At 39.5% G+C, this 26,789-nt stretch overlaps 1 protein-coding gene across 2 annotated transcripts in view; it reads right to left on the bottom strand.

Annotated features, from left to right (window-relative positions):
- The window catches only part of nAChRalpha4 (nicotinic acetylcholine receptor alpha4), a 389,540-nt gene that overhangs the window by 23,085 nt on the left and 339,666 nt on the right, over window positions 1-26,789 (bottom strand). For both annotated transcript variants that reach the window (XM_019041336.2, XM_019041335.2), the window contains exons 6-8: window positions 21,544-21,659; window positions 11,213-11,381; window positions 3,330-3,466 (exon numbers count right to left, since the gene is read on the bottom strand). In XM_019041336.2, the coding sequence (XP_018896881.2) occupies window positions 3,330-3,466; window positions 11,213-11,381; window positions 21,544-21,659 (422 nt within the window). The remainder of the gene's footprint in view (window positions 1-3,329; window positions 3,467-11,212; window positions 11,382-21,543; window positions 21,660-26,789) is intronic.

The following is a 26,789-nucleotide window of genomic DNA, read 5'->3' as shown; positions in this document are numbered from 1 at the left end:
AGTTCCGAATTCCGGAACTAGTTCCGAATTCCGGAACTTTTGAGATTTTCTTGTATTTTCGCCGGAACTTTTGAAATTCCTTAAATGTTCCGGATCTTTTGAATTTTCCGGAACTTTCTCGGAAGTTTTCAAAAAATCTAAAAGGAATCCCGGAACTAGTTCCGAATGCCGGGACTTTTGAGATTTTCCTGAATTTTTCTCGGAACTTTTGAAATTCCTTAAATGTTCCGGATCTTTTGAATTTTCCGGACTTTCTCGGAATTTTTCAAAAAAATCTAAAAGGAATCCCGGAACTTTTGAGATTTTTTTGTATTTTTGCCGGAACTTTTGAAATCCCTTAAATGTTCCGGATCTTTTGAATTTTCCAGAACTTTCTCGGAATTTTCCAAGAGATCTAAAAGGAATCCCGGAACTTTTGACGGTCATGGAGTGGGAGCACCGTGCGAATCATTTCGGCGTCATTCAATTCAGGCGTGAGAACTGTGACATTTTTTCGGGGGGAGGGGGTATGGTTTGAAAGGTGCCCGCTGCTCGTGAAATATTAAGGATACATCAGGTCCGGGAGCGGGGCGCGAGTTGTGCCAAATTACTCGCTTAGTTCCTGCTCAATGCCTGCCTCGGATCCGGAGTAAAATATTCATCCGCCCGGTAATTGGCCTCGGAAGGCGGTTGCAGTCTCACTAAGACGACTTAATTGTTTTCCTTCTCCGTCGCACAGTGGGTGGAGTAAGGGTTGTATATTCACGGTCGTTTCTGAAACAGCTTCTTAGGAGGTCCCATTTGCTTTGCATTACACTGAAAAAAATGGTATGCTGTTTTAGCACCTGGGATGTCAAAAATGTGTCTAGTGATCCTGAGATGCTGCCTTGATTGCCCACGCAATTGAATTTGCATTCACAGGATGTAAAGTCAACTGCGAGGGCAGTAAAGGTAGCATCTTGGGATCAATAGACACATTTTTTACATCCTAGATGCTAAAACAGCATATCATTTTTTTCGGTGTATGATTGAGGCAGGCTTTAGGTTAACCCTCGGCGTTGGTGAACGTTAGTTCTGAAAAAATCCACCACGTCTCCAAAAAATCTCGCTAAAATCTCGCTCTATAATCAGTAATTATTTACATATCACAACAGATTTATCAATTACTAAAATTATGATAGAAAGTAAAGAGAACTGGAAAATCATAGAGGAGTTGATAACGACAATATTGAAAATAAAGATCCAAGAATTCAACAAATCCACCGATGCAATGCCAGAGGGCGGTTCCGGTGTGTCAGCAGAAGGCTGACAACAAGTTCCGAACAGTTTTTTCAGTGTTAATGATTAGATAAGACTATGGGTTAACTGTATTACAATGCAATATTACTAAGTATTTTGCAGTTTATTTCTTGTGCACAATGATTTAACTTGTTAAAAAAAGAAAGAAAAAAAAAGATTTTTCAAATTTTAAGGATCATAAATTTTAGCAGCAAAGCAATCAAAATATCTGCTTTATATCACAATAAAAACCATCTAGAACCCTACTCAACAGAAGAGCTGTTAAAGTAGCGACTTTAAACTGCACTGTATCTTTCGTAAGAACTGTTTCATTGTTGTTTAAAGGACAAGTCAGGTCAAGTTCAAGAACGATGTCATTGGTTTTATCGTAAAATTTATTGTCTGAAGCACCGCTTAAAATTTATAATGTGACGGAAAAACATGAAAATTTGCCGTTCAAATAAAAAATTCCATCTTCGACCTCTCCCAATTGCTCTTTCTCATCCCACTGTGCGGCTTTTCCCGCCCCGCTTTTTGCGCGCCTTTTCTTCTCCGATCGCTCCCAAACGGTAAATGCTGGAACAAAACAACTCAATTTTTTACGAACCTTAATGTCCATAGGAGTGTATTTACTCTAGGGCTCATCTTTTTGCAGACACATTCGGCTTTGAGATCTACCGATTTTGCTCTGCTGCCCCTTCACCGGTCGTCAGTGCACTTTTCGTCGCTGCCCCGACATAAGCGCGTAACTCAATTTCCACATGAGCCCTGGTTTACATATAAATCAATGTATTCCAGGGCTCAAGCGGAAATCGAGATACGCCCTCACGCAGAGGAGCAACGTTTTGTGCGCGGCTCATCCAGAAAATTCTCTCTCTACCCCGTCTCTTTATCAGTTTTGCCCAAGAGCCGTTTAGTGCAAAATAGGGCCGTTGAGAACTTCTGCTATTGTTCCGAGTAGCTAAGAGATGTTCCTTGCGTAAAATCGCTCGAAAATTACAATGAGCGCATTGCAAGTCTGGAATTTTCTCTTTAAGCGGGAAAAAAGCTCCGCGCTTCCGGCATATCGTCAAGTCAGCGGAAATTACCTTCTCATTTAGGTACCTACTTTTGTATTTCTCATCTACGAGTAGGTTCATGTTTTACTCGAGTATTTGCACAAGATTCGAAGTTTATGAATTTGAATGTATTGATCCTAGATGAAATTTTGCTATAGGATCAGTACCGATCAGTACCTTTCTAGGAGCGTAGATTGCAATAAATTGCAATAAATACATAGTGAGATGATTGCCATTGTATCGGTGTAGAGGATATGTTGACTTTTCACTGATCAAAGGGGCTTCTCTCATCTACGAATAGGTTGATGTTTTACTCGAGTGCAGTGGAGTTTTCACAAGATTCGAAGATTATGAATTTGAATATAATGATCCGAGATAAAATTTTGCTATATAGGATCAGTACCTATCTAGGAGCGCAGATTGCAATAAATTGCAATAATTAAATAGTGAGATGATTGCCATTGTATCGGAATGTCGTATATGTCGACTTTTCACTAATCAAAGGGGCTTCTCTCATGGATATGTATTGCAGTAAAATCGAAATAGGTTGCAAGTTTTCTCGCTTTGTAAATACTCTTTATTTACTCGATAAGGCGCAGTGGAGTTTACACAAAGATTCGAAGATTATGGATTTGAACAAATTGATCCGAGATGAAATTTCGCCACTATCACTACCGTCCCAGGGGCGCAGATTGCAATGCATTTTAATTACACGGTAAAATGATTGCTATCGTATCGAAGTGTTGTGTATGTTGACTATTCACTGATTAAAGGGGCTTCTCTTATTGATATTTATTGCAATAAAATCAAAGAAGGTTGTAAATTTTCTAGCACCATAAAATTGCCTGCCTTTCTCACAAATAGAACAGTAATAGATCAGAGTGAGGTTTTCTAAGAAGTTGACGAGATGAAAAAAGAAGTGAAGGATACACTACATAATTTAAATTAAATATTGTAGACAAAGTTAGAGACTCTTGAAATCAGTACGTAATGTTTATTTTCTTTTTTACTTACCTTATCGAAACAAGTATCATGGCAAATATGAGGTATTTTCCTAAGAGTGGTATAACTAGAGAGGTTGGGGGAATGATTTCTACAACCAGGAGAAAGAACACATGGAGACTAATCAAAATGGATATCGATAAGGTAACCTGCAACAAAACAAAATCACAAAATCAGTGAGTGACAGTGCTCTAAAGAAGACATTGCACATCTTGATACAGGAAGATGCAAATGAAGGAGATTTTCGACTAACACAAAAAATCAAAACATATGATGAACCACCAGACATGGTATGAATTAAACTATCAGATGAAATGCTTTTTCCTCAATATTTAATTTAAAAAGCCATTCACGCGACAGAAAGAACGCAACAGGGCGTAATAACGACCTATACGCCTATAGGCTATTCTTGGTGCGGTGTCCTCAATTGTAATCTTCCGTCGCATTTCTAAGGCGCAATGATACAACTATTTGAACTCTCCGGAATGCGTGAGGTATCACGCCACATTTGAAGGCGTCTTCAAAACAGCCAAGATCCGCTATCCGGATTATTGTTTTGCATAGTTCCTATTATTATGTTTTATTTCCTACCATTTGTTTGTTTTCAATCCTCCTATAAAAACTACTCATTTGCTGAATACACTTCTGGCTGGAGCGCATTTTAGCTATGCATTCACCACTGCAAAAATGTCAAAGGAAATCGACAAAGGCAGCGTGTATAAGGCTATTTCGATTGTAATCTTCCGTCGCATTTCTAAGGCGCAATGATACAACTATTTGAACTCTCCGGAATGCGTGAGGTATCACGCCGCATTTGAAGGCGTTTTCAAAACAGCCAAGTTCCGATACCCGGATTATCGTTTTGCATAGTTCATATTCTTTTGTTATATTCCGTACCACTTGTTTATTTTTAATCCTCGTTTGAGAAATCGACTCCTGTAGATTTTAAAAATTATTTGCACTTGACCTTGCTCCATTAGAGTGCAGATCATAGTATTAGTAGTTTGGTCGAATAAATAATGGGAATGTTTAAGTAAAAATTTTCCTCCTCTGTAGGGGTCAATTTTCAATATTTTCACTGCGCGGCTAATTTTTTATGTAACATTTTGAATTAAAAACATGCGAACGCAAGTGCTTTTAATTGTACCTCTCCCATTGTTTCAAAATCACCATACTTATTTTGGTTTCGCCGATTCAAAAGGAAACATATTCAAAATCCTCTGATTTCAATAGTTGAACACGTTTGTGACACTGAGGAGGCCTAAAATACGGTAACCGATCAGGAATGGATTCATATCGTCTTTACTCTCAGTATAAAAGGACTCTACGCAAAATTGCATTTGTTCGAGTTGAAACGTCTAATATAATGATTGACGTTGGTTTTTGCCGGATGTAGGTAGGTAATACTCATATTTTCTCCTCCTTTTGGAATTTTCGAGGCCACAATATTTACAAAATCGTCTTCGAGGCTCCGTTGAGGTGACGTCGTCAGAGATGATGACGCAAGTCAGGACGAAGCGAGTCTCTAGATGCGGATGCTAAATTTGCATTCTGTGACGTTCCCAGCGGTGTGCCGTGAATTTTAACAAGGTACGATTATTCAATTCATCACTCTCACTGTTTTCATTGCTTTCATTTGACAGGATTTTAGGTACTTTTCGCTTTACATACTCCTCATTATGGAACCTTTTGAAGTCGCGGCACTTTAAAGCTTTACGTTCACAAACATTAATTTGCTAACTGTCCATTTTGTATCTGGCTCAGAATTCACTTATCCCGATTCGTGACTTCGTAGACTTCCCGTCATTAGTATATTTTTTCAACAAATTAGATGCTTACAAAATCACAAGACTAACGTAAAAATGACAAACTTAATTACTGTGGGTTTAACTAGAGGACCAGAATAACATGGACAAATATTCTCTGAGGCAGATTATTTGACGCTGTCCACACAACTTTTTTCATATACATAATAACACTTAGATTAAATGTCAACTGAACTTTCTCTGATGACTAGAACCTTACAGGTAATTCAGAAACATTGGGAGTTAGCCCTCGTCGTTCTTCCAGTCAACTGATCATTTTAATTATGAAGGTGTTGCGATTTTCAAAACTGCGCGAGCAGGCGCTTTAAAAATGATTCATTCCTTGCCTTCCATCAAAAGAAAACCCTCCAATTCAACAATGTTTCAGCCAGCGAGCCGGAAAGTTAGTAGGCACAAGCTTTCTTTTATATAGGCATCTCGCCTTGAACATATATTTAGTGAATGGTCTCTAAAGTACTACCATGCCAAGGAAAAACGCCGTATTAACATCCGAGAATGGACCACTAGACAAGGTACGAATTTCAGCATTCTGATACATGTTTCTCCATCAAAATTTCACGTAGAACACAATACGCACAACTAAAATTGCCAAAATCAACTCCTGACGAAGATATTTAATGATTCTTGATGCGTGAATTCAAACCACCCGCTCATGAAAACTCAATGCTCTACGTGATTCACATCGCGCGCTAAATGTTTATCATGACAGTCTCTGCGATGTAAAAATCTTCAACTTCAATCTTGACACTTTGGCTCAGCTATAGCAAATTACCAATAGTTTGAACAACACATGGTGGAAAATGAACATTGCTCGATTGAGAAGCTTGCTGAAACCGTTGTAGTGGGCGATTTGACTCACGTAGAGCTTCGAGTTTCTTGTGAGCGGGCAGTTCAAATTCCTCGTAATCAGTGCGAAATAAAAACGTTAATATCTTCGTTAGAAGTTGATTTCGGTAATTTTCGTAGTGTGAATCGTGTTCTACGTGAAATTCTGGTTGAGAAACATGTATCAGATTGCTTAAATTCGTACCTTGTCTAGTGGTCCATTGCTAAGTTCCCTTTAACCAAATGTTATTTCTAAGGAGTTATCATGTTTGCTTTCTCTTAAAATTTTCAGATACTTTAGATCTGATAGCAAATAAAATTCCCTGAGAAATTGGAGGGAAAACGTTCGCAGATTTCTCGAAAAATGCGTATTTTATCAAAGGAAATTCGGCAACGCCCGGAGACGTGTGCGGCGTTCTTCCTTAGCACGACAGAATACAAGAAACAGCCTATAAATGTAATTTGTAATTACATATGCCCCTGAGATACAGGCAACACGCACATAGGCGAACGTAGGTCATTTTGCTAGGGGGGCTGGCCCCTCCACCACCGGGGATCTGGGGGATATTAAAAATCTCTCAGTTCAAAAGGGGGGATCCTGAGGCCTCTCCCGGGAAATTTTTGAAATTTTAACTCTATTTGGACGCATTTTGAGGCTTCCATAACGAAAATTTTAGAAGTACTAACTGAATGAACGCAGTGTTTTCATTTAAAACTCTATATTAAAAGATATATCATCCTCGACAAAGGTTTCTTTTTTATACCATTCAGAATTTCTGGGGGCAGCTGATACTAATTTCAATTCGGGGGGGGGGGGGGAGACCCCCTGGACACCCATGACCACTACATAGTAAAACCACGCAATATGTATATATGAGCCCCTTTTACGGCGCTAGGGCGCTCTGCGACGCCTACTCTCCACAGGAATCTGTCATGGTAGAGATCCTCCGGAAGCTGGCATCTCTCCATCTCTTCACGGAAGCCCTCTACCCACCGTTTGGCTGGACGCCCTCTCCGTCGCCTACCTGGGGGGACCCACCCAACACCTTCTTCGGCAACCTGGTATCAGCCATTCTCTGCACATGCCCATACCATACCACGCAGTAAACATCGAATTTCTACTCTTTCCACTTACTGTTGAACCCTATACGCTCGCACAGACATTTACTTCGTTAGAGTTCTCTCGAACTTTCAGTTTTTCATATTTCCGCATACACGACGATTGTTTTTCGAGTTCCAGTTCCTCGGAGCGAGTTTAAAAGGGAAGTATTTCATACTTCGACACATGGGCAAAGAGCGTCCGCAATAAAGAGGCTCAGGAGTGCTTTTTCGGGGCGCGGCTGAAGTTCGAGCACTTCTGCATCAAAGTTTTCTTTGTCGCGGTGTTTTGGTGAGGGAGTTTTGATTACTTTCCTCAAGTGTTTTCGGATGCATTCCCCCCCCCCCTCCCCAAGAGATGCCAATAAACAGTCCGCGGCTACGCTTATCCCCCCATTTTTTTTTCTTTTTTTTTCCGAAGAGCGACCTTTTCCGAAGAGCAAACAGTTTTTTGATCAATTATCTTTCCGGGCTCTCCAGAGTTGAGTTAAAAATTTCAAAGATAAGTAAATAGAGATTGCCCTTCGCGGCATCGGAAGCAGTGGCGTGGCGTGGATTGCGATGTATCGATTGTTATGCCATTTAAACCTGTGAAAAAAGATCGATTTTCAGGGTGTTCGCAGCGAACACCTTAGTAATCGATTCTTTACCGTAGCTTCAAATGGCGAGATATCGATAATCGATTATTCACGCCACGCCACTGGTATCGGAAGTTTGTCGAAAGGTTGAAGTTTGTCGAAAGGTTGAAGTTGCTACGAAAAAAAGGGGCGCTGAGCGAGTCAAGTGGGGTGAATAAGCGTGAGTTGAAGTTGTGAAAGGGTTGGGAGGTGAGGCGTGGGAGGGGGAGGGGTCGCGGACCAAAAACAGGTGAAACCTATAAAAGGGTCCCTTCCGCGGAAGTTCGAATAATGAGGTGCATTAATGACGTCACCGTGAACTTTGATTGTGGATCTCGGAGATACTTCGATTGCTGCCTCCGACAGATTTATTAGGCGCGGTGGTGTCAGACGGAATCAAGGTTGCCACGTGCATTCGCTGAAGTTGGGCCTGAGTTATAGGGCGTTCTTTGATAAAACCCTGATAATCAATCCTTTTAATTACGTTTAAGGTGATTCGTCAAGCTCGAGGACCGACGTGGTCGAACTGGCATGCGATATATCGCATCGATTATAGGTAAAAATTCTCGGCAGATTTTGAATTTTTTGCCCAAAAAAAGGACGATAGCCCCAGCGCACGAGCCTTAAGAATCATTCGAAACCCAAAAATCTGCAAAATTCAAAGGAATGAAAGCAGGTTAGTGTTTGGAAAAAAACCTCGCATTCGATACAGAAATCGATAGCTGAATCGAATGCGAGGTTTTTTTCCAAACACTATCTTGCTTTCACTTCTTTGAATTTTGCCAAATTTTGGGTTTAGAATGATTCTTTAGGCTCATGCGCAGGGGCTATCGTCCTTTCTTTTGCTAAAAATTCAAAATCTGCTGAGATTTTTGACCTAAAAGATGCTATATATCGCATGCCAGTTCGACCACTTCTTTTGACCTTGACGAATCACCTTAAATGACAGACCAATCGATTCATCGCCAAGCACGCCATGCCACTGCTAAAAACGTGGCCGCTTTGAAGACGATCGTATGAATTCCTTCAGCATCAAAGGGAGACGTTCCTTAAACAGTTAATGGTTAATGGAAAGATGGGGTGTGCTCATTAGTTAAGCGCCATAAAAATGAATGGGGATTTTAAAGCGCCAGTGACGTCAGCTCCAACGAAGCCGTCTCCATTGTCGGTCTCGTTCGGCTTTAACTCATGAGCCTTGTCCACAACGCTCTTGTCGCATGTCCACGGCTCACGAGTTGGCGCTTAGTTCCTTTTGATTCAATGTAAAATCCCGCTTTTCTTTTTCTCAAAAGGAACTATATCCACTTTCACATTGTTTCTTATCCAGCTCACCACCAGCACACTCCATCCCACTTCCAAATAGTTCCTTTTAGCATAAATACGTCCAATTGAAGAGCTGGGTGCAAAAAGGGCATTTCTTAGTTACAGTGTCTTGGAATATTTTCTAACTCTTCATCCTTTTATAATTAGAGCAAATCTATAGAATTTGTTGAACTTCATACTAAATTCTCTTTATGATTTTACAATACTGAAAACGAAAAATTTCGAAAAATTCATCCAATCGATTCCCACATAGTTCCTTATCTTACCAATAGTTCCTTTTAGCATAACTACGTCCAATTAGTGACTGAAAATGGGATCAGAACCTGATTCGGCATCGCTGATTGATGGAAATTCTGGCAGCTCGTGTTTACGCTGTAAAGTTTTACGGTTGCACCTAAAGCCCCTTTCGCGGGCCCATAAAAGCCACTTCCTTCGTCTCCTGATAACATCACCCTCCGGGTCTTTGGGTCCGCGTCTTCATTTTGAAGATCCTCGCGACGCGCAGTTGTCAATTCATACTCAAAAATCGTGAATTAAAGTACATTTGGACCACACTAAGCAGAAAGGCACCAAGTCACATCAGCTATTGCCAAATTTGATTGGGTAATTTATTTTTTCACGTTAAAACGGATTTTTGTGCTAAATTCAGTAAATGTACAAAGAAAATTCCTTGAAATTTCCAACCCACACAAATGGAGATGTTGCATGTGTAAGGAATTTGCGATTTGACTATTGATTCTTATGTAAAAGCACCCGAGAAACACGATGGTGCCAGTGGTTTTCTCTAAACTCAACTCCAAAGCTCAAAAAAAGCTCTCAAATTGAGGCCAAAATGGAGGGGATATCCCACCCTACCCTGAGAGTCTACCTCTACATCAAAACAAACTCTCCGTACATAGATAGGGAGAAATTACATTAGCAGGGTTGCCACCTTAATTGGGGACTCTAAAACTGATATCACGGCAACCCTGTCAAGTATTTTCTCCCTATCTTTGCATGGAGAGTTTGTCTTTGGGGAAATTTGACAACTCTCGAATGTTCATACGGCGTTCTTCCTTAGCATGGCAGTATTGACGCAATATTATCTGATAAAAAATCGCGATGAATTGCGATTTGATCGTATAACTTTTCAATAAAATCGCAATGTTATCGACGGCGATGTTGACAATACTAGCAATTTCATCGCCGAAAATCGTAAGAAATCGGAACTCAATTTCAAAATATCGCGATTTTTCCGTTGAAAAATGCCACCAAGGTACCCACTACAGTAGAACGGGATAGATATTCCGATCCCCGGTAACGGCAACGTTTGCATTTGGAAAGGAGATATTTCCGTTGTTCGTTGCTCGCCGGTATTCGCTCGGCGGCACACAGTGGATCGGGTCAATGGAAAAGGTCGGACAAGAATATTTTGACGAAAACTACAAATTTATATGTTCATGCCGTAAGATTTTAAAGTTCGAGGGTTGCAAACTCAAGTAAATTTCACAAGAAAACCAATATTACCGCTTTTAGAACCTCCACGTTTTGTGAAAATGGAGTTATGAGCTTTTAAAGTTTCAAAATTTTGTTCGACTTCTTACATTGACTTGTCCCGTTGTGCGGCAGTCTGAAATTGCGCGATTCCACTCATTTTCTTATCTCGCATCTCAGCATCCTTGAATTGCCTCTTCAAGGAGACGGAAATTTCGAGTTCCACTAAAGCGCCGTCTCGGACGATTGAGCTTTTAATGAGGCGTGGGCCTAGCTCTAATGATGCGCATTGAATTCGCAGATACTGCAACGTAAATAGATGTAAAGATACGGTAAGGTAGCTCATTTGGAGAACCATCGGGGGAATCCTTGATGACAATTTTTTTTGTCGTGATCCACTTCGCAGACACGGATTTGATCTGGAATAGTTTTTGGCAACTTTTCGAGGTTAGTGAACATTCTGCAACCAATATTACGTAAACAAGGAAAATTGGTTTACGTAAATGTCGCAGTGAAGATCGGAAATGGGCAATTGGAAATCAAAAGTACCGAGAAGGTTGCCCAAAAACTTCAGCTGAAAGGTACTAAACCGAGGTTTATTTGGACCGCTTTAAGCAAAAAGGAACCAATTTACATTAGCTATTGCCAAATTTAGCCGAGAAATTCATAAAAAGCTGAGGTAAAAATGTGCTTACATAAAACTATTGGTGATATGTGTATAATGGCTACTTACTTTTTCTCCAGAATCTGAAGGCAAATAAAAAGTTAGGACGGTGAGAAATGAGATTCCCATGCAGGGAATTATTATATTGACAGTGTAGAAGAGCGTTTTTCTTCTCATTGTTATATTAAAAGTTATGTCTAGGTAAGGTTCATCACAGCAAGTATAAAATTTTTCGTTCCTGAAACATAAAGAAAAAATCATGATAGTCAATGTGTAATTAAAGGATCACAAAAGCGTTCCTTAAATCCATTTCGGGATTGATTGAATTCTAAGCGCTGACCTCTAAAATTTTCTTCCAAGTAATTTAAGAAAAAATTTGTCAACCCCTCCCATTGGGTGGGATCTACATTTCTGCCATTAAAAGTTATTCAATGTCTATGAAATTACCTAGAAGAGCACATGCTAGGGCTCTTTTGTTCGCACAAAATTCAGCAGACAATCGGTCAGTCATGATCATTTAAGAGTTTATTGTCTTTAGCGGCCTCAGAATTGATCATAACTTATCTTGACGTTTTTATAACCAATTGATGTATTCGATACAACATTCAGTGGCAGTTCAACATTCTGTAGGAACTGACTAAGCTCTTGCCACTTTCCTTTATTTTCACATCGTAAAAATGTTACGACCACGGATAAAAACACTCCAATTCTGAAATAACAAAAAATGAGAGACAGGTATTCCTGCTTGCTATGGTCTTTTTATGGGGGATTCTGGAAAAACTTCTCAACATCAACTAAAACATAAATCAAGTTTCAATGCAAAATAAAATATACCGCGCGACAATTTTTCAGTCTTGACGGGAGGTTTAGGCTAAATTTCCTGCCAAGATTGAGGAAGCGCGAACATCACATTACTCTTGAAGCAAAAGAAAAATGCAACAAAAATGTACCCAAAACTGGTTTGCACGGGCCAAATCTATGGTACGTGTAGTTTTTCCAGTGCTTCAAAAATTTACTTTGAGGACTTCTCCAACTTTGTTCCGACTAATATCCCAAAACGTCATTTCCATCTATGAATTCGAAGCGTAGCGCAGCATATTTTATTTTGCATTTAAATTTCATTTATGTTAAAAAGTTTTTCGAGAATTTCCCTTAAAAAGATGATACGACTCTCTGTCGGTAACAATATTAATTAAAGAGCTAAAATGTTTTTCAACGTGCATTTCAATTCGCCTTCATCTGCGTCCGCAGCAATTGTTGTTACGAATATGTTGTGCGTGCTAATCTCAGTTCATTACATACTTGACTCTCTGAAGGCGTCTAATGTGTGAGAGTAGAGCACCCTGTCGGAGAACAACTGAACTAAGATCTTTGTTTGTTTCTCCGACAGATTGGGCTACTTGCGCACATAAAAAGCCGAGTATGCAATGAGCTGAAATCAGCACGCACAACATATTCGTAACAACAATTGCTGCAGATGCAGCAGAAGGCGAACTGTTTAGTTAAGAAAAAAGAGTATGATAGGTAATCACCATGTAACGAGGGGTATGTATTCAAGTAACATGAATCGAACGAAAAATAAAATCGTGAACCGATCAAAACCGATTCAATGGACAAATTAATAAAGAAATCTGATCAAAATCAGTAGAAAACTTGCATTCACTAAAAAAATTTCAAATTGCGATAACTCAAAATTAGGGTCATCCCAGATTTTAATTTTACGCGATTTTTACTCCACACGTACCATAGAACCACCCCCTGCAAACCGTTTCCGGTACATTTTTGTCGCATAATTTTTTTTTGACTCCAAGACCACTGTGCCCAGCGGATGTTCATTGTTCACACATTACAAAATGAATCATGGATTATATTTTCTCAAAGGCATTCGACAACATTCGAATACTCATACGGCGTTCTTTCTTTGGCACAGCAGTATTTGTCCCTGGCCTTAGCACAAAGAATATTCAGTTCAATTTTCAGCGCTGCCAACTCGGCAAAAAATACGCAGACTCCTGTGGGAAGAACAGGAGTCAGCAAATTCATTTCAGAATAACGGCAAAGTTGAGAGTGCCACTGCGTCATGATCTCCAAGTATCAATTTGATCGAAAAAAATGTACCTGGAGGAGACCATCAAGTTCTCCCCGCAAGACTGAGAGGCACCCAGAGGTAAATCTTTAATGATATACTTAAGAGGGCAAGTCCCGAGCAGAGTTCTCGAACGGTGCAACGGAATCCTGGAAAAGTTTCGAGGTGAAACGCAAATCCGCGGAGATTTTGCTGCGACCGATTCAGCCGTGCAAGTATCTTTATTCAGATTCTTCAAAAATGGGTTGCGCTGAATATAACGGATGCCTGTAATGATGCTTTCTTGAAGCTTTAACACGCGTAATTGCCCCTCTCTCCCTCGCGATGTCTCGGGTGTAAGGGTTGAGCGCGAAAATCCTCATCTCGGAAAATTTTTCAACAGACTTAATACTGTGAAGTTTTTGCGGATTACTCGTATTTAGCATGTTTATGGCAATTTTTGAATAAAAATGTTAAAAAAAAAAAAAAAAAAAAAAAAAAAAATCTAATATTGTATTGTAATGTAATCTAATAATATCTAATCGAATATAACCTTAATCCAACAGATTCCGACTTACGACTCACGCCTCCTAACATGTCATACTAAGGGTAATAGAAATTAAAAAAAAAAAAATTAGGAGGAGAAGAAGGAGACGAATTTGAGGAAGAAGCAGAAGAAGAAGAAGAAGAAGAAGATGAAGACGAAGATGAAAATGAAGATGAAGATGAAGAAGCGTACGAAGGAGAAGAGGGAGCGGAAAAAGAAGAAGAAAATGAAAAAGAAGAGGACAAGGAAAAAGAAGAAGAAACGATTAAGAAAAGGAAAGGAAAAAGAAGAAAAGGGAAACGAGGAAGAGACGGAAAAAGAAGAAGAAAGGTTTAAGAAGAATAAGGGGAAGTGGAAGAAGTAGAAGAAGTAGAAGAAGTAGAAGAAGTAGAAGTAGTAGAAGTAGAAGTAGAAGAAGAAGAAGAAGATGAAATATGAAAGCGAGGAGGAGGAAGAAGTTTCCTCTTTTTCTCCTTTTATCGTGCCCTACATATTTATATGTTGGCACGCTTTTGATCTCGTTTTGATGTAGATTGTACAGCCAACCCTATTTTCTATTTTCCATGGGTCTTGTATCAAAATTATCAGAAAAAAAGAAGAAAAGTAGTAGAGCTCGAAAATAAAAGGAAACAAATGAAAAACAAGGAAGTTGATCAATCAAAAGCATTATTTGTTACTTATGTTATATTTACTTCTCCTGAGAAATTTTCCCCCAGATAACTCCTGACTTTTAGAAAAAAAAGCGGAGAGTCTTCATAACGTTTCGGGAACGGAATGCAATTCCGCGCGAACAGCTAAAGCCACGAATACCTCCAACCGTTAAAGTTGAGACTTTATGAATTATTCACGGCTCCGTATAAAATTTTTGATTACGTAAAGGAAATTAATCTCGTTTAAATTTAAATGCATTCAAGTTATGCAAGCTTCACTTGAGACCACTCTTTGAAGTTCGTCCGTCGTAACTTTGAGGATACTCTTTTTTGAGGGAAATAAAATTATAATAAGACGGTTCTCATTCTGTCCAGGATATTACACGGCGTGCATGACCGGGAGAGAGAAAAAAAATTTACGGCAGGAATTGCGAGATTCGTTTAGTTGCCATCCGAGGTCTTGGCGATGCGACGAGAAAAACGCTAATATTCTGTCGCGTTGAGGAACGCCGTATAAACATTTGAGTGCTGCCAAATGTTTCCCTATGTAATATTTATTTTCTGAAATGTTTTAAAGTTTTTTTTTAAAAAATTCTCCAATTTTGGTGTTTCGTTTGATTAATTTCTAAATTTCTAAACTGTAAGCTCAAGGAACAGACGAAGATGGTTGATAACATAAGCACTCAAATGAAATTTAACTAGTAACTTAAAAAGAAAGACGGTAAATTCGACTAATTTTGTAAATGTAAGCCATGGTAAAGTCATGCAAGATCCTGCACTAGGTTCTCCTTATTCTTATTTTTATTCTGATTTGTGTATATTTAAGTAGCATACATTTACTTTGGGTGATGTGTGAGAATGGGTTATCCATGGAAAGCTAAAAAAGAAAATTAGACGTTAGCTAGTTTGTAAGTTTATTACATTTGTAAAACCAAGATAATTAACACCGTTATAGGTGGTTGTATGACACTTTGGAAACTTATAAAGACAAAAAAATTCTCATGCTCACTGGGCTATATTTTTTTTAAGAAAAAAAATTCACAAGTTTGCTGGAAAATCCATATTTTATCAAATTAAATTTGGCAACCCCCTAGAGTTCATACGGCGTTTTATCTTAGCATGGCTGTATAATCAGTGCTTTCACAGGGGAAACATAAAAATCATCCATACTGCCCAGACAACTCAAGAGGGCTCAATAAAAATCTCAGAATAGGGTAATAAACGAGTTTGAATCAATTTTGCAGAGTAATGAAGAGAGAGATCGGGAGTTAAGTTCAGAAAAATTAATTTTCTTATATTTATCCTGGCAAATGCATCACACTTGGCATCCGTTCAAAAATGATGGGACTGAGTGTGTTTACTGCACAGTCAGCACAATACGGGTTAATTTTACGTTAACATAAAACGGGTGCACTGAAAAATGAAGATATGAAAATAGTAATACATCCAGGAGACAATTGGGTAAAAATAAAATTTTATACAGGGTGGCCCAGACCTACCGCACCAGGCCTTTTTTCCGGTTAATTTGGGTCGTACGAAGTCCAGGATCGTCGGGATGTATAGGGAATCGACCCCACGGAATCCGAATTTTATGGTTCCAGAGCTCCCCTGGCGTCCCTTGGGGGATAAAAGGGGGGTCCGTACTTCAAAAGTCAGGGCTTATGTCAAAATTTTGAAATTATTTCATCGAAATCAGAACGTACGGAAATTTTTACGTTAAATCGACACCAAGAAATCCAAAATCGGCCCATTCGTGTCCAAAATATAAAGAGTAAAATACAAAAAAATTTCAGTAAAGGTAATAAAAATAGGAGAAAAAGGAGTATTGAAAAAGAGGAATGGGTGATAGGAAGCAAAGGAAAATCAGAACGATACGGATAAGAAAGAAGTAGATGAAGAAGAGAAAAGTTACAATGGTAAAGAAGAGATAAAACTAGAAAGGAGTCAAAAACTATAACTGAAACGCGGAGAACACGAATAAATTATGGGCTAATTGAAATTAGTCGATTTCCCCCTATTTTTTCTTAAATTTCAGCCCCTTTCCTTACTTCTAGTCCAACGCCACTTACGGCCAATAAAGAGGTGGATGAAGCATTAGATAAAAGTCATAATGGTAAAAAAGAAAAAAAACTAGAGGGGAGTCCAAAACTATAATTGAAACGCGGAGAACACGAATAATGTATGGGCTACTATTGAAGTTAATCGATTTCCCCTATTTTTTCTTAAATTTCAGCCCCTTTCTCAGCTGGCTTTTTCCATAGCTGATCTTCTTCCATAGCTGATCTGCTGTTAAATTTTCTACAAGAGAACTTTTGTGCGGATTCCTGCAAAATTTATAGGGAATTTGCTTTAACATGTGGCGAATTTTCACTGAAATTTGCACAAAAATCCGCACAACCGTTTTCATGTAAAAAACTAAATTGCCCGATTAAATTTGGCAATAGCTGATGTGGCTCGGTTCCTTTCTGTTAAACTCGGTCCAATTAAAATTAATCGATTACCCCCTATTTTTTCTTAAATTTCAGCCCCTTCCCATACTTCCAGTCCAACGCCACGCGCCACCTATGCTCCGCGGCCGCAGACATCATAATTCACAGGTTCAGCGGAGCGTGTTCCTCGGGGCGCGCGGGGGGTCGTACGTTGACAAGATTTTGATAGCGAGACACCGCGTAGGTGATATTCATTTCCTCCCGGGAAGTTAGCGACTTAGTTTGCATCGTAAATCCGAACCGCCAGGAGCCTCGCGGAGGTTCCCGGCAGTGGCGTGGCGTGAACTGCGATATATCGATTGTTATGCCATTCAAACCTATGGAAAAGGATCGATAAACAGGGTGTTCGCAGCGAACGCCTTAATAATCGATTCTTCACCATAGGTTTAAATGGCATAGCAATCGATATATCGCAATTCACGCCACGCCACTGGTTCCCGGCGGGACAGAAAGGTAAGGCTCGCACGAGAGGTCTGCCGTGCTGAGGAAAAACGCCGCATGAGCCTTCAGGCGTTGTCATATTTCCTTCAATATAAGACGAATTTATTGGGAAAATTGTGAATATTTTCCTTCAAATTTTTCAGGCAATTTTGTTCGCAATTTGATGTAAAATATCTGAATATTTCAAAGAAAAATGTGCATAACTTTCCTCGAAAATTCATGTTTTATCCGGGGCAATTTGGCAACTCTCGAATGTTCATACGGCGTTTTTCCTTAGCACGGCAGAGCTCCGGGCCCGCAGCATCGGGGGTAATTTGCGAATATGCTCCTCCGCGAACATGATCGAGGAGTTATGATGACGTGTGCAAACGCTCCTTCCGCTCACTAGCCTCGCGGGGGATACAGGTCGATTCGCCGTTGTGGCGTGCTAACCAAGAACGCCGTATAAGCCTTTACTCCTTGCCAACTTTCCTTTGACTATGTGGATTCCTATTATTATATTCTATTGAAACTCGATTTAAAAAATGTGTCACTTATTGCTCTCTTAGCTAACACGGCAGATAAGACAAAGAGATTAGACGAATTTTGAAGGAAGCTTGATTCCGAAAATTTGACACTTATTGCTCTCTTCGCTGTCACGGCAGATAAGATAAACGGAGCCAACACAACACGGAATTACATCAAGGAAAAGTACGCTCGTTGATGACGGCGCAGAGATACAACTATTCGTACTTGATGGATGTCCGTGTTGCATCTGCAAAATTGAAGGCGCTATGGCGTGAGGCGTAGCTCCACTCTATGCTGCTAATATGGTGTCACTCAGACTCGGGAAAAAAGTTCAAAAACGAGGCTTGATTGAACGTATTTCTGCCAAACGGAACTATGTGCGTCATGACGTGAGCCCTAATATGCATATATTCTTATGGGTCTCAGGGCTCATTTCTTACTGCACATAGTTCCGTTTGCCAGAAATACGTCCAATTACGTCTCTCCTACATCGGCAGCTGTGTTGCTCCAGGGTAATTTTATTTCAACATAATGGACCACTAGACAAGGTACGAATTTAAACAATCTGATACATGTTTCTTAACGAGAATTTCACGTAGAGCACGATTCACACAACGAAAATTACTGAAACCAACTCCTAACGAAGATATTAACGTTTTTATTTCACATTGGTTACGAGGAAGTTGAACTGCCCGCTCACAAGAAACTCAAAGCTCTACGTGAATCAAATCGCGCACTACAACAGTTTCAACAAGCTTCTCAGTCGAGCAATGTTCAATGTACATGTCCCACCATGTGCTGTTCAAACTATAGGCAATTTGCTATAGCTGAGCCAAAGCGTCAAGATTGAGGTTGCCAGATTTTTATATCGTAGAGACTGTCGTGATAATGTTTAGCGCGGGATGTGAATCACGTATAGCATTGAGTTTTCATGAGTGGGTGTTTTGAAATCACGCATCAAGAATCATTGAATATCTTCGTAAGGAGTTAATTTCGGTAATTTTCGTTGTGTGCATCGTGTTTTACGTGAAATTTTGGTTAAGAAACATGTATCAGAATGCTGAAATTCGTACCTTGTCTTTTGGTCCATTGCTCTCTTAGCTATCACGGCAGATAAGACAAACGGAGCGAACACAACACGGCATCACATCAAGGAAAAGTACGCTCGTTGATGACGGCGCAAAGATACAACTATTCGTACTTGATGGATGTCCGTGTTGCATCTGCAAAATTGAAGGCGCTATGGCGTGAGGCGTGAACTAGCAATGCACCGCTCTAGGCTGCTAATAAGGTGTCACTCAGATTCGGGAAAAAAGTTTAAAAACGAGGCTTGATTACGTCTCTCCTATCTTCAGCTGTGTTGCTCCAGGGTCATTTTATTTCCAAATCATTTTCTTAAATTTTAAAATTTTGCTGTTTTAGCTATTTCAGTGATTCCATCTAAAAGAGATTCGACGAATTTTGAACGAAACTCGATTTCGAAAATGTGGCCCTTACTGCTCTCTTCGTTATTGCGGTGGATAAGGCGTTCTTCCCTAACACGGTAGCACTCGACACGATCGATCGGAGCGCAATGGAAAGTCCGGCGCACGGTGGATCGAGTCAATAGGAGAAGTCGGACAAAATTTGGAAACTTTAAACGCTAATAAACCCGTTTAAACAAACATTTGAAGTTCTAAAAGGGGTTCCACTAGTTTTCTCGTGAAATTTTCCTCAAGAAACACACCTTGAAGTTTAAAATGTGACAAAATGAATATAAAAATTTACAGATTTAGTAAAAAATTTCATTAAAATAAAATTTAAAAACTCACTAGTCAGAGAAAATTCGAAACTATCCGACGCGCTTTTCAACCCGTTGGATCATCATCAGGGGCGCGACAGGTGTGATTTTCAGATATGCGGCGGTTGCTGGGCCTTTCTTTGTTGTCCTTGTTGCCAGATGTTCGAAACAACTTAAATAATGTGTTGGGTGACAGAAATTCTACATTCATCAGGTGGTCTTTCTTTTGTTTTTGGATACAGATATTTTCCCAACATGTCAGTCTATTGATATTATTTTCTTCCTTCAGTAATTGAGGTTCAAAATCTTTGTCGTGTTTTTCTTCCCAAAAATTTGCTGCTATTGCTGTTTTTTCTATCGCTTGATTTTTGGTGTTTCTGACGTGTTCTTGGGCTCGAATTTTTATGAGTCTCGACGTTTTTCCCATGTCAACTTAAGGGCAATTTTTACATCGTATTTTATAAACTCCTGCTTTCCGTAACTCGTCCGTCTCATTTGTTATTTTTTGCCGAATTGGTTTTGGAAACAGTATGGATTATAGAAAAATTTCATGTCCGACTCTTCCTATTGTCTCGATCCACCGTGCGGCGGGTTGCCGAGTCCTTAGGCGAGACCGAAAACAAGAAACATTTCCATGTCGGCCGCCGTTTTCGGTCGGATTCACGGTGAAACGGGGCCCGAGAGGGCGGAGGGCGCGGATGCTGGAGGTCAGTGAGAATTCTGATGGTAATCGCCGAGTTCGCCCGCCTTACCCGCCCCCGACCCCGACGAAAACCTGGGGTTTAAGTGCTGCGCCCCCTCCACACCCTTAGGCTCTGCGTCAGTGTCTCCTGCCTTGCCGACTGTCACTTACCGTTGGCATGCCGGGTCTACCGAGGTTCCCCGAGACAATACAGGGTGTCGTAAAGTTAAACGTGACACTTTCCAGATTCGATTTATGGGATCAAAATATAAGATTTATTTTCGTGCACTGAAAAAAAAAAAAGATTGGTAGAATTCACCATTCCTTCTCGCTGTATTTTACACAGCGTTAATTGGACCGCGTTAAACAGAAAGGAGCCAAGCCACATCAGCCATTGCCAAATTTGATTGGTTGATTTAATTCTTTACAAGTAAGCGGTTTTGCAGATTTTCGTGCAAATTTCAATGGATTTTCTCCATAGTACGAGGCAAATTCCCTAAAATTTTCAAAAGAATCCGCACAAACATTCTCTCGTAAAAAATTAAATTGTCCAGTTAACTTTGGCAATAGCTGATATGGCTTGGTTTCTTTCTGTTAAACACGGTCCAATTCAGAGTCAACTTTGCCAGAAGAGAGGTAAACGTTACTATATACTGGTACAAGTAACCATTCCTCTGACAGAATCGACTTGAAGATTGGTAGAATTTACTATTCTTTCACGCTGTGTGAAATACAGCGTGAAGGAATGGTAAATTCTACCAATCTTTTTTTTTCAGTGTGCTACGGCATTGCTGTAAAAAAAATCTTCCGCCTCTTAAGAGCTGAATTCTCAAAAAACAATATTGAGATCCATGTTTTGAGAAACTCAATTTTGGTATTTTTTAAGACAAATTTACATGAAATGAAATTTGAGCTATTTTCACAAAATCAAGTGAGTCCTATACATTATTATTATTAGAAAATATCATGTTACTCAGAATGCAAGATCCAGTGGCGTGGCGTGAATTGCCATTCATCGATTGTTATGCTATTTAAACCTATGGTAAAGAATCGATTATTAAGGTGTTCGCCGTGAGCACCCTGTACTACATCGATACTTCTCCATGGGTTTAAATGGCATAACATCGAAAAATCAAAAATCGCCACGCCACTGGTAAGATCTATAGATTTTTCCTGAGCCGATGAAACTTATCTTGCACACCCACCTACGATAACTTTCAATGTAGGTGGAACTCTTACCTGACGGCAGGAACTTCTAGAATGTCCCACTCGACGGACATGTAGAATTCCGAAAGGTCGACTCCCACCTCGACGATATTGGAACCAACTTTCTCGTCCATATGTCGGAGATCAACCTGAAGACAAGCAATAAACTCGTTAGCGGATGTCATCGAAAATGAGTCCTGGAGACAGGAATAAAATCAATGGCTCTCAAGAACTGCTGAGATGCCGTCGAGACGAAAGTACTCGGGAGACATGAGTGGAGAAGGACGGTGCCGTACTAAAGAAGAACGCCGTATGCGCCCTCAGACGTTGCCAAATTTCCTCCGATAAAAATCGAAATTACTGAGAAAATTGCGTTTATTGCTTTCCGAAATTTTCAGACAGTTTTGTACGCAGTTCCATCTAAAATATCTGAAAATTTCTAGGAAAAATATGCATAAATGTTGTCAAAAAGTACATGCTTTAACAAGGGAAATTTGGCAACTCTCGAATGTTCATACGGCGTTCTTCCTTAGCACGTCAGAGAAGGACGATGAAAAGGTTGCCTCGAGACCTCTCTGTCTCTCTCTCGCCTCCTGCCCTTCTATCTTCTATCTCTTACTTTCATTTCACGTCCTCCGTTCGAGGAAATTCAAAGGTCTTCTAGATTTTGACGAATGAAAAGCTTCTCTTTTGGTCTTTCAAACCCCGGCGCACATTTCCAATTTTCCTCAACCTTTTTTGCAATGAAAGTCACATAGCTTGCAAAATGTGCCGTATGATTCTCTCCATAGAGAGAGAAAAAGACATTCTCATATTTTGATCGCGTTAAGCAGAAAGGAACTAAGCCACATCAGCTATTACAAAATTGAACTTTGTAATTTAATTTTTTACATGAAGACGATTATGCAGATTTGTTTGCGAATTTTAGCGAATTTCCTGGGAAGAAAATTCCTCATAATTTAACAAAGGAATCCGCACAAACGTTCTCTTGTAAAACATTAAATTGCCCGGTTAAATTTGGCAATATCTGATTCGGCTTGGTTCATTTCTGCTAAAGGCGCTCCATTTATGTATTTTTTCGATTGCTGTTAGTTACGTTTTTCACTATCCAATAAGCTCATTTCTTTTGTAGGTTCGTAAGAATAGAAGCTAGATTGTTTCTCAGTGTGCGCATGTATGTTCACTTTTTACAGAATTTTCAAGTTATACTAAAAGTGTGTAACCCATAATGTACACGTGAGAAAATTTTACAATACTGTGCCATAAATTACTGAGGGAGCCATCAATTCAATGATCCCAAAGTCAAAAGAAATTTCTTTGAACGTAGAGTTTTCTACAATGTATTTGAGTTATAATAATTTAAACCTTATATTTTATCAGTCTAATACGGCATGCTTCGTGTCACTAGCGATAATCTAGGTTTTACTGGGCGGTACTAAACTCTAGCAAAATCCAACCACTGTAGGGTTTGGCATTGAGGAAATCCAAATATTCATTAAAGGCATTTTCATTAAGAAATGTATTACTTGCATTTTCACATTCATACTATTCATTTCAAATGTCAATTCCAGGACATCAATAACTTGCCACAACCGGAACCAAATGCTGATAATTAAATTCATAGGCATGACCAGAATAACAGTAATAATAATTGAATAAATAAAAACAGTGCATGCGATTGACGTAATTTTTCTTTTGATTGTGAAAAAAAGTATGCTACCATAGCATTTACCCGTCGGTATTTTGGCACCCGACGAAAATGAACATTCTATAGGTTGCTCCCAGCGCAGGTAATAAAGGCGCTATTATCATAACGCTCGGACCACATACCACTCAGTTGTTGTCGATAATCTGTGACGATGTACATGAATGTAGAGGGAGGGGGCTAAATGACATGACTCATGAGGTAAAAACAAAAGAACTTGCTGTCATCAAAAGATTGATGTAGACGTGGTGGGTCTTTTGAACAGTAACACTATAAACAATACACCACTTTGGTCTCATTCAATTTTTCACCCTAAAATAATCTGACCCAAAAGTTAATTCATCTTTGGCTGTGAGATGGTGAAGCAGTTTCAAAAATTGAAGGATACGTAGGATGACGAAAACATGTGCATTTATTTTTCTTTAGGATTTAGATTTAGTGGTTAGAGAATTATTGCATAATCTCAATAATTCTTGTTTGCAGAGAGGGAAATATTGAAAAAAAAAGAATCTTCCACCATTAACACCAAACGAAAAAAATATGATCAGGAAAGGTCTTTATGTGTTCCTGTTAAACAGTTCCGAACCCAAAAACTGCCTGTTTTATTAAATACTGGGAGGATACTTTGATAAATGTTTCACACTGCGCGTAACGCGATGGTTCGAGCATAGTAATTGGACTTTAATTTTGCGTGCTGCAAAAAGGTTTTTTTATCACAAAGCAAATTCACCTAATTGCGAAAATAAAATAACGTTTTCATGACTTTCTTCAGTAAGCAAGGTCCAACTCTGTACTACACTACGCTCGACAAAGTTCAGCACCATGTCAACATTAGTCAAACATGGTTGGTTTCATAAACTAACGTGGTAGTGATAATTTTTTCCGCAATATGGACGCTGCAATTTCTCACGTTTGGTCTAGAAATATTCCTACATATACAATAAATGTTGGTTGGGTCTCATTTTAGAAATGAAGCTTGAGGGGAGATTTTGAAACACTGCAACCTAGGTACCAATTTTTGCAGTTTCACCGTCGATAAATCGGCGGCCAAAGTATCTCAAGCACCACGCGACGTTTAAAATTTTTCGCAGCTATTTTATTTTTTCACAGAGAAATTGTTGATTGAATCTGTTTGAAAATTTGACTGAATTTTATCGGCAGCACAAAGAGAATTCAGTAAAATTTTCGGACAGCTTCGTTGAACAATTTCCCTGTAAAAATATAAAATTTTGAAACGTCGCATGGCGCTTGTGATACTTTGGCCGGCAGTTAACGATATGTTGTAAACGTTGCAATGGATGTACGCATGTTTTAATTGAGCCTTTTTTTTGTGAAGTTACCGCAGATATTGAACGATGACCATAAGTTGAGGTATATATTTATGATCTTACAGGCTTAATATCTCTGGTTAAATTAAATTTCTCTGTGTATCATAAGCCCACTTTCCTCTCTAACAATGAGAAATTTTCGAGAAAGAGTCGCTAGATTCCAGAGAGAAACGCGGATACCACACGGAGTTTTCCGGTGGCGCGGCAAGCGACTGGCCAGCGCATTGGCGCCTACAAACCTAAGGGGATACTTCAAGCATTTCGCAATGCGTGAAGTATCCCCTTAGGTTTGTAGGCTCCAGTGCGCTTTTCGCGCCGGCAGCACGCCGCACAGTGGAACGAGGACATGAAAATATTAGCAAAATTTGTAAAAAATTATGTTTCTTTCATTACATTTTAAATTTTAAGGGGTGCTCCTTGTAGAAAATTTCACGAGGAAACCAATGAGACCTCTTTTGAATGATCAAAACTCTGTATCAAAGGAGTTATAAGCTTTTAAAGTTACCACATTTCGTCCAACTCCTCCAATTGTCTCGTTTCACTGTGTGTCGCGGCGCCTTTGAGCCATTTTTCACGGTGGCACGACAAAAATCAGTCTTTTTCAGTTATAATTGAAGCGAGACAGACAGATTCCATCTGATTCAGAGATCCCGCACGCCAGCAAGACTGGAAGCGACACGCACAATCATTCTTCTGCTAACTTCGTTAGTCGCGCAGAGAGTAAGAATAATAGGATGACCTAAAGGGACGCCTAGACTGAAAACGGATTGCAGCGGGAAAGCATCGCTGACAAATTTGCTCAAAAACATCCCTGCGCTGGAGAAATTTATACACATCCATATAGAATACCTGACTCATTCATATCTCCTTCAATCAGTCGGTTATGCAACCTCGCACTCCTAGGAGTTAAAATAGTTGCTCGCCTTATTTCAGCACATTGAAATCATTGAATACTCTATTTCCCACTAAAATGTCTTATTGGCGAAAAGCAAGGTACACGGAAAAAAAATTAATGTTGCTTCAGCATTTACAGTATGGAAAAAATGTGCGACAAGTATAATAGTTGGTTTTACAATAAAAAGAAGGTACGTTAACTACGTTAGAGGTTGAATGGACAATTTGAATGTTGACTTATGTTTTCAAATGTAAAATCAACATTTGATATATCAGGCGCATTTTTTTAACAGTGTAAAAACTAAATCAACATTTAATTTTTTTCGGTGTAGCATTTCTTTTATAAAAAGGACCGTTTTGAAGAGCCTCGAGTATAACTCAATAGTACAACTTAGAAAATAGATCATTGTACGGAATAACGATGCTTTGCCGTTGCAAATAATTATTTTTGGCACAGAAAAAATTCTTGGATTTTAACAAATTTTCAGTAAGATCTAAAATATTTTAATATTTGCAACAAAAAAGGTGTATTTTCCATTTTTGATTTTTTGAAGCGGCAAATTATTGCAATTATTCGCAAGGATCACCCCCGCATTTTAAATTTCAAGGGATGCATTCAGAAGACAATTTCACGAGGATTTCAATGAAACCACTTTGAGAAACTCAAAGTTTTGTATAATCGGAGGAATAAACATTAAAAGTTTCCAAATCGCACCCGACCTCTCCTGTTGACTCGATCCACCATGCGCCTTAATTAGTGATGTCTCAATAAGATAAACGAAATTTTTAACTTGGATTGACCTTTGGTTTTGTTCATTTTCCAATGGTATCCAAAATGTTCTCTTATCAATCTTAAAAACCCTGATAATTCGTGACCATTAGGCACCCCCGCGACCTGGAGAACCCGGCTCGTTGATACGCCTCTGGCGCATCCCCCAGCCCGGCGTCTCCCCTCTCACCCCCCGGCTCACGAATCAACAAAAACTAATTTTGAGAGAATCTCCTTTTTTCGCTGTATCTCTTTATTCCCAGCTCCTCTCGGCTCTCAGCCGGGCACCTTATTTTTTAATATCTCCTTGGAAAGATTCTCCCCCCTGAGTACTCGCTTACCTGGGCGCTATTCCAAAGGCGTGTCTCTTGCCACTGTCTTTCACCTGCCCCAACCCCCAACCCCGCATTCTCCCTCCTCGACCCCTTTATCTTTCTCTTTAATCCAAAACCTGTATTGCAGAGTTTTAATACCCGCTCAAATCTTCACTCTGAACGCGTTTGGTGTTCATTGTTCACCCTTTCTCATGAAGATATTCTGTTTCTCTTATTTGATTGTCTCCGATGAAGCTCTTTCCCTAGGC

The sequence above is a fragment of the Bemisia tabaci genome, chromosome 9 (assembly GCF_918797505.1).
Source record: "Bemisia tabaci chromosome 9, PGI_BMITA_v3".
NCBI classification, from domain to species: domain Eukaryota; kingdom Metazoa; phylum Arthropoda; class Insecta; order Hemiptera; family Aleyrodidae; genus Bemisia; species Bemisia tabaci.
Note: the sequence above shows the minus strand (reverse complement) of the source record. Positions and strands in the feature narration are given on the sequence as shown.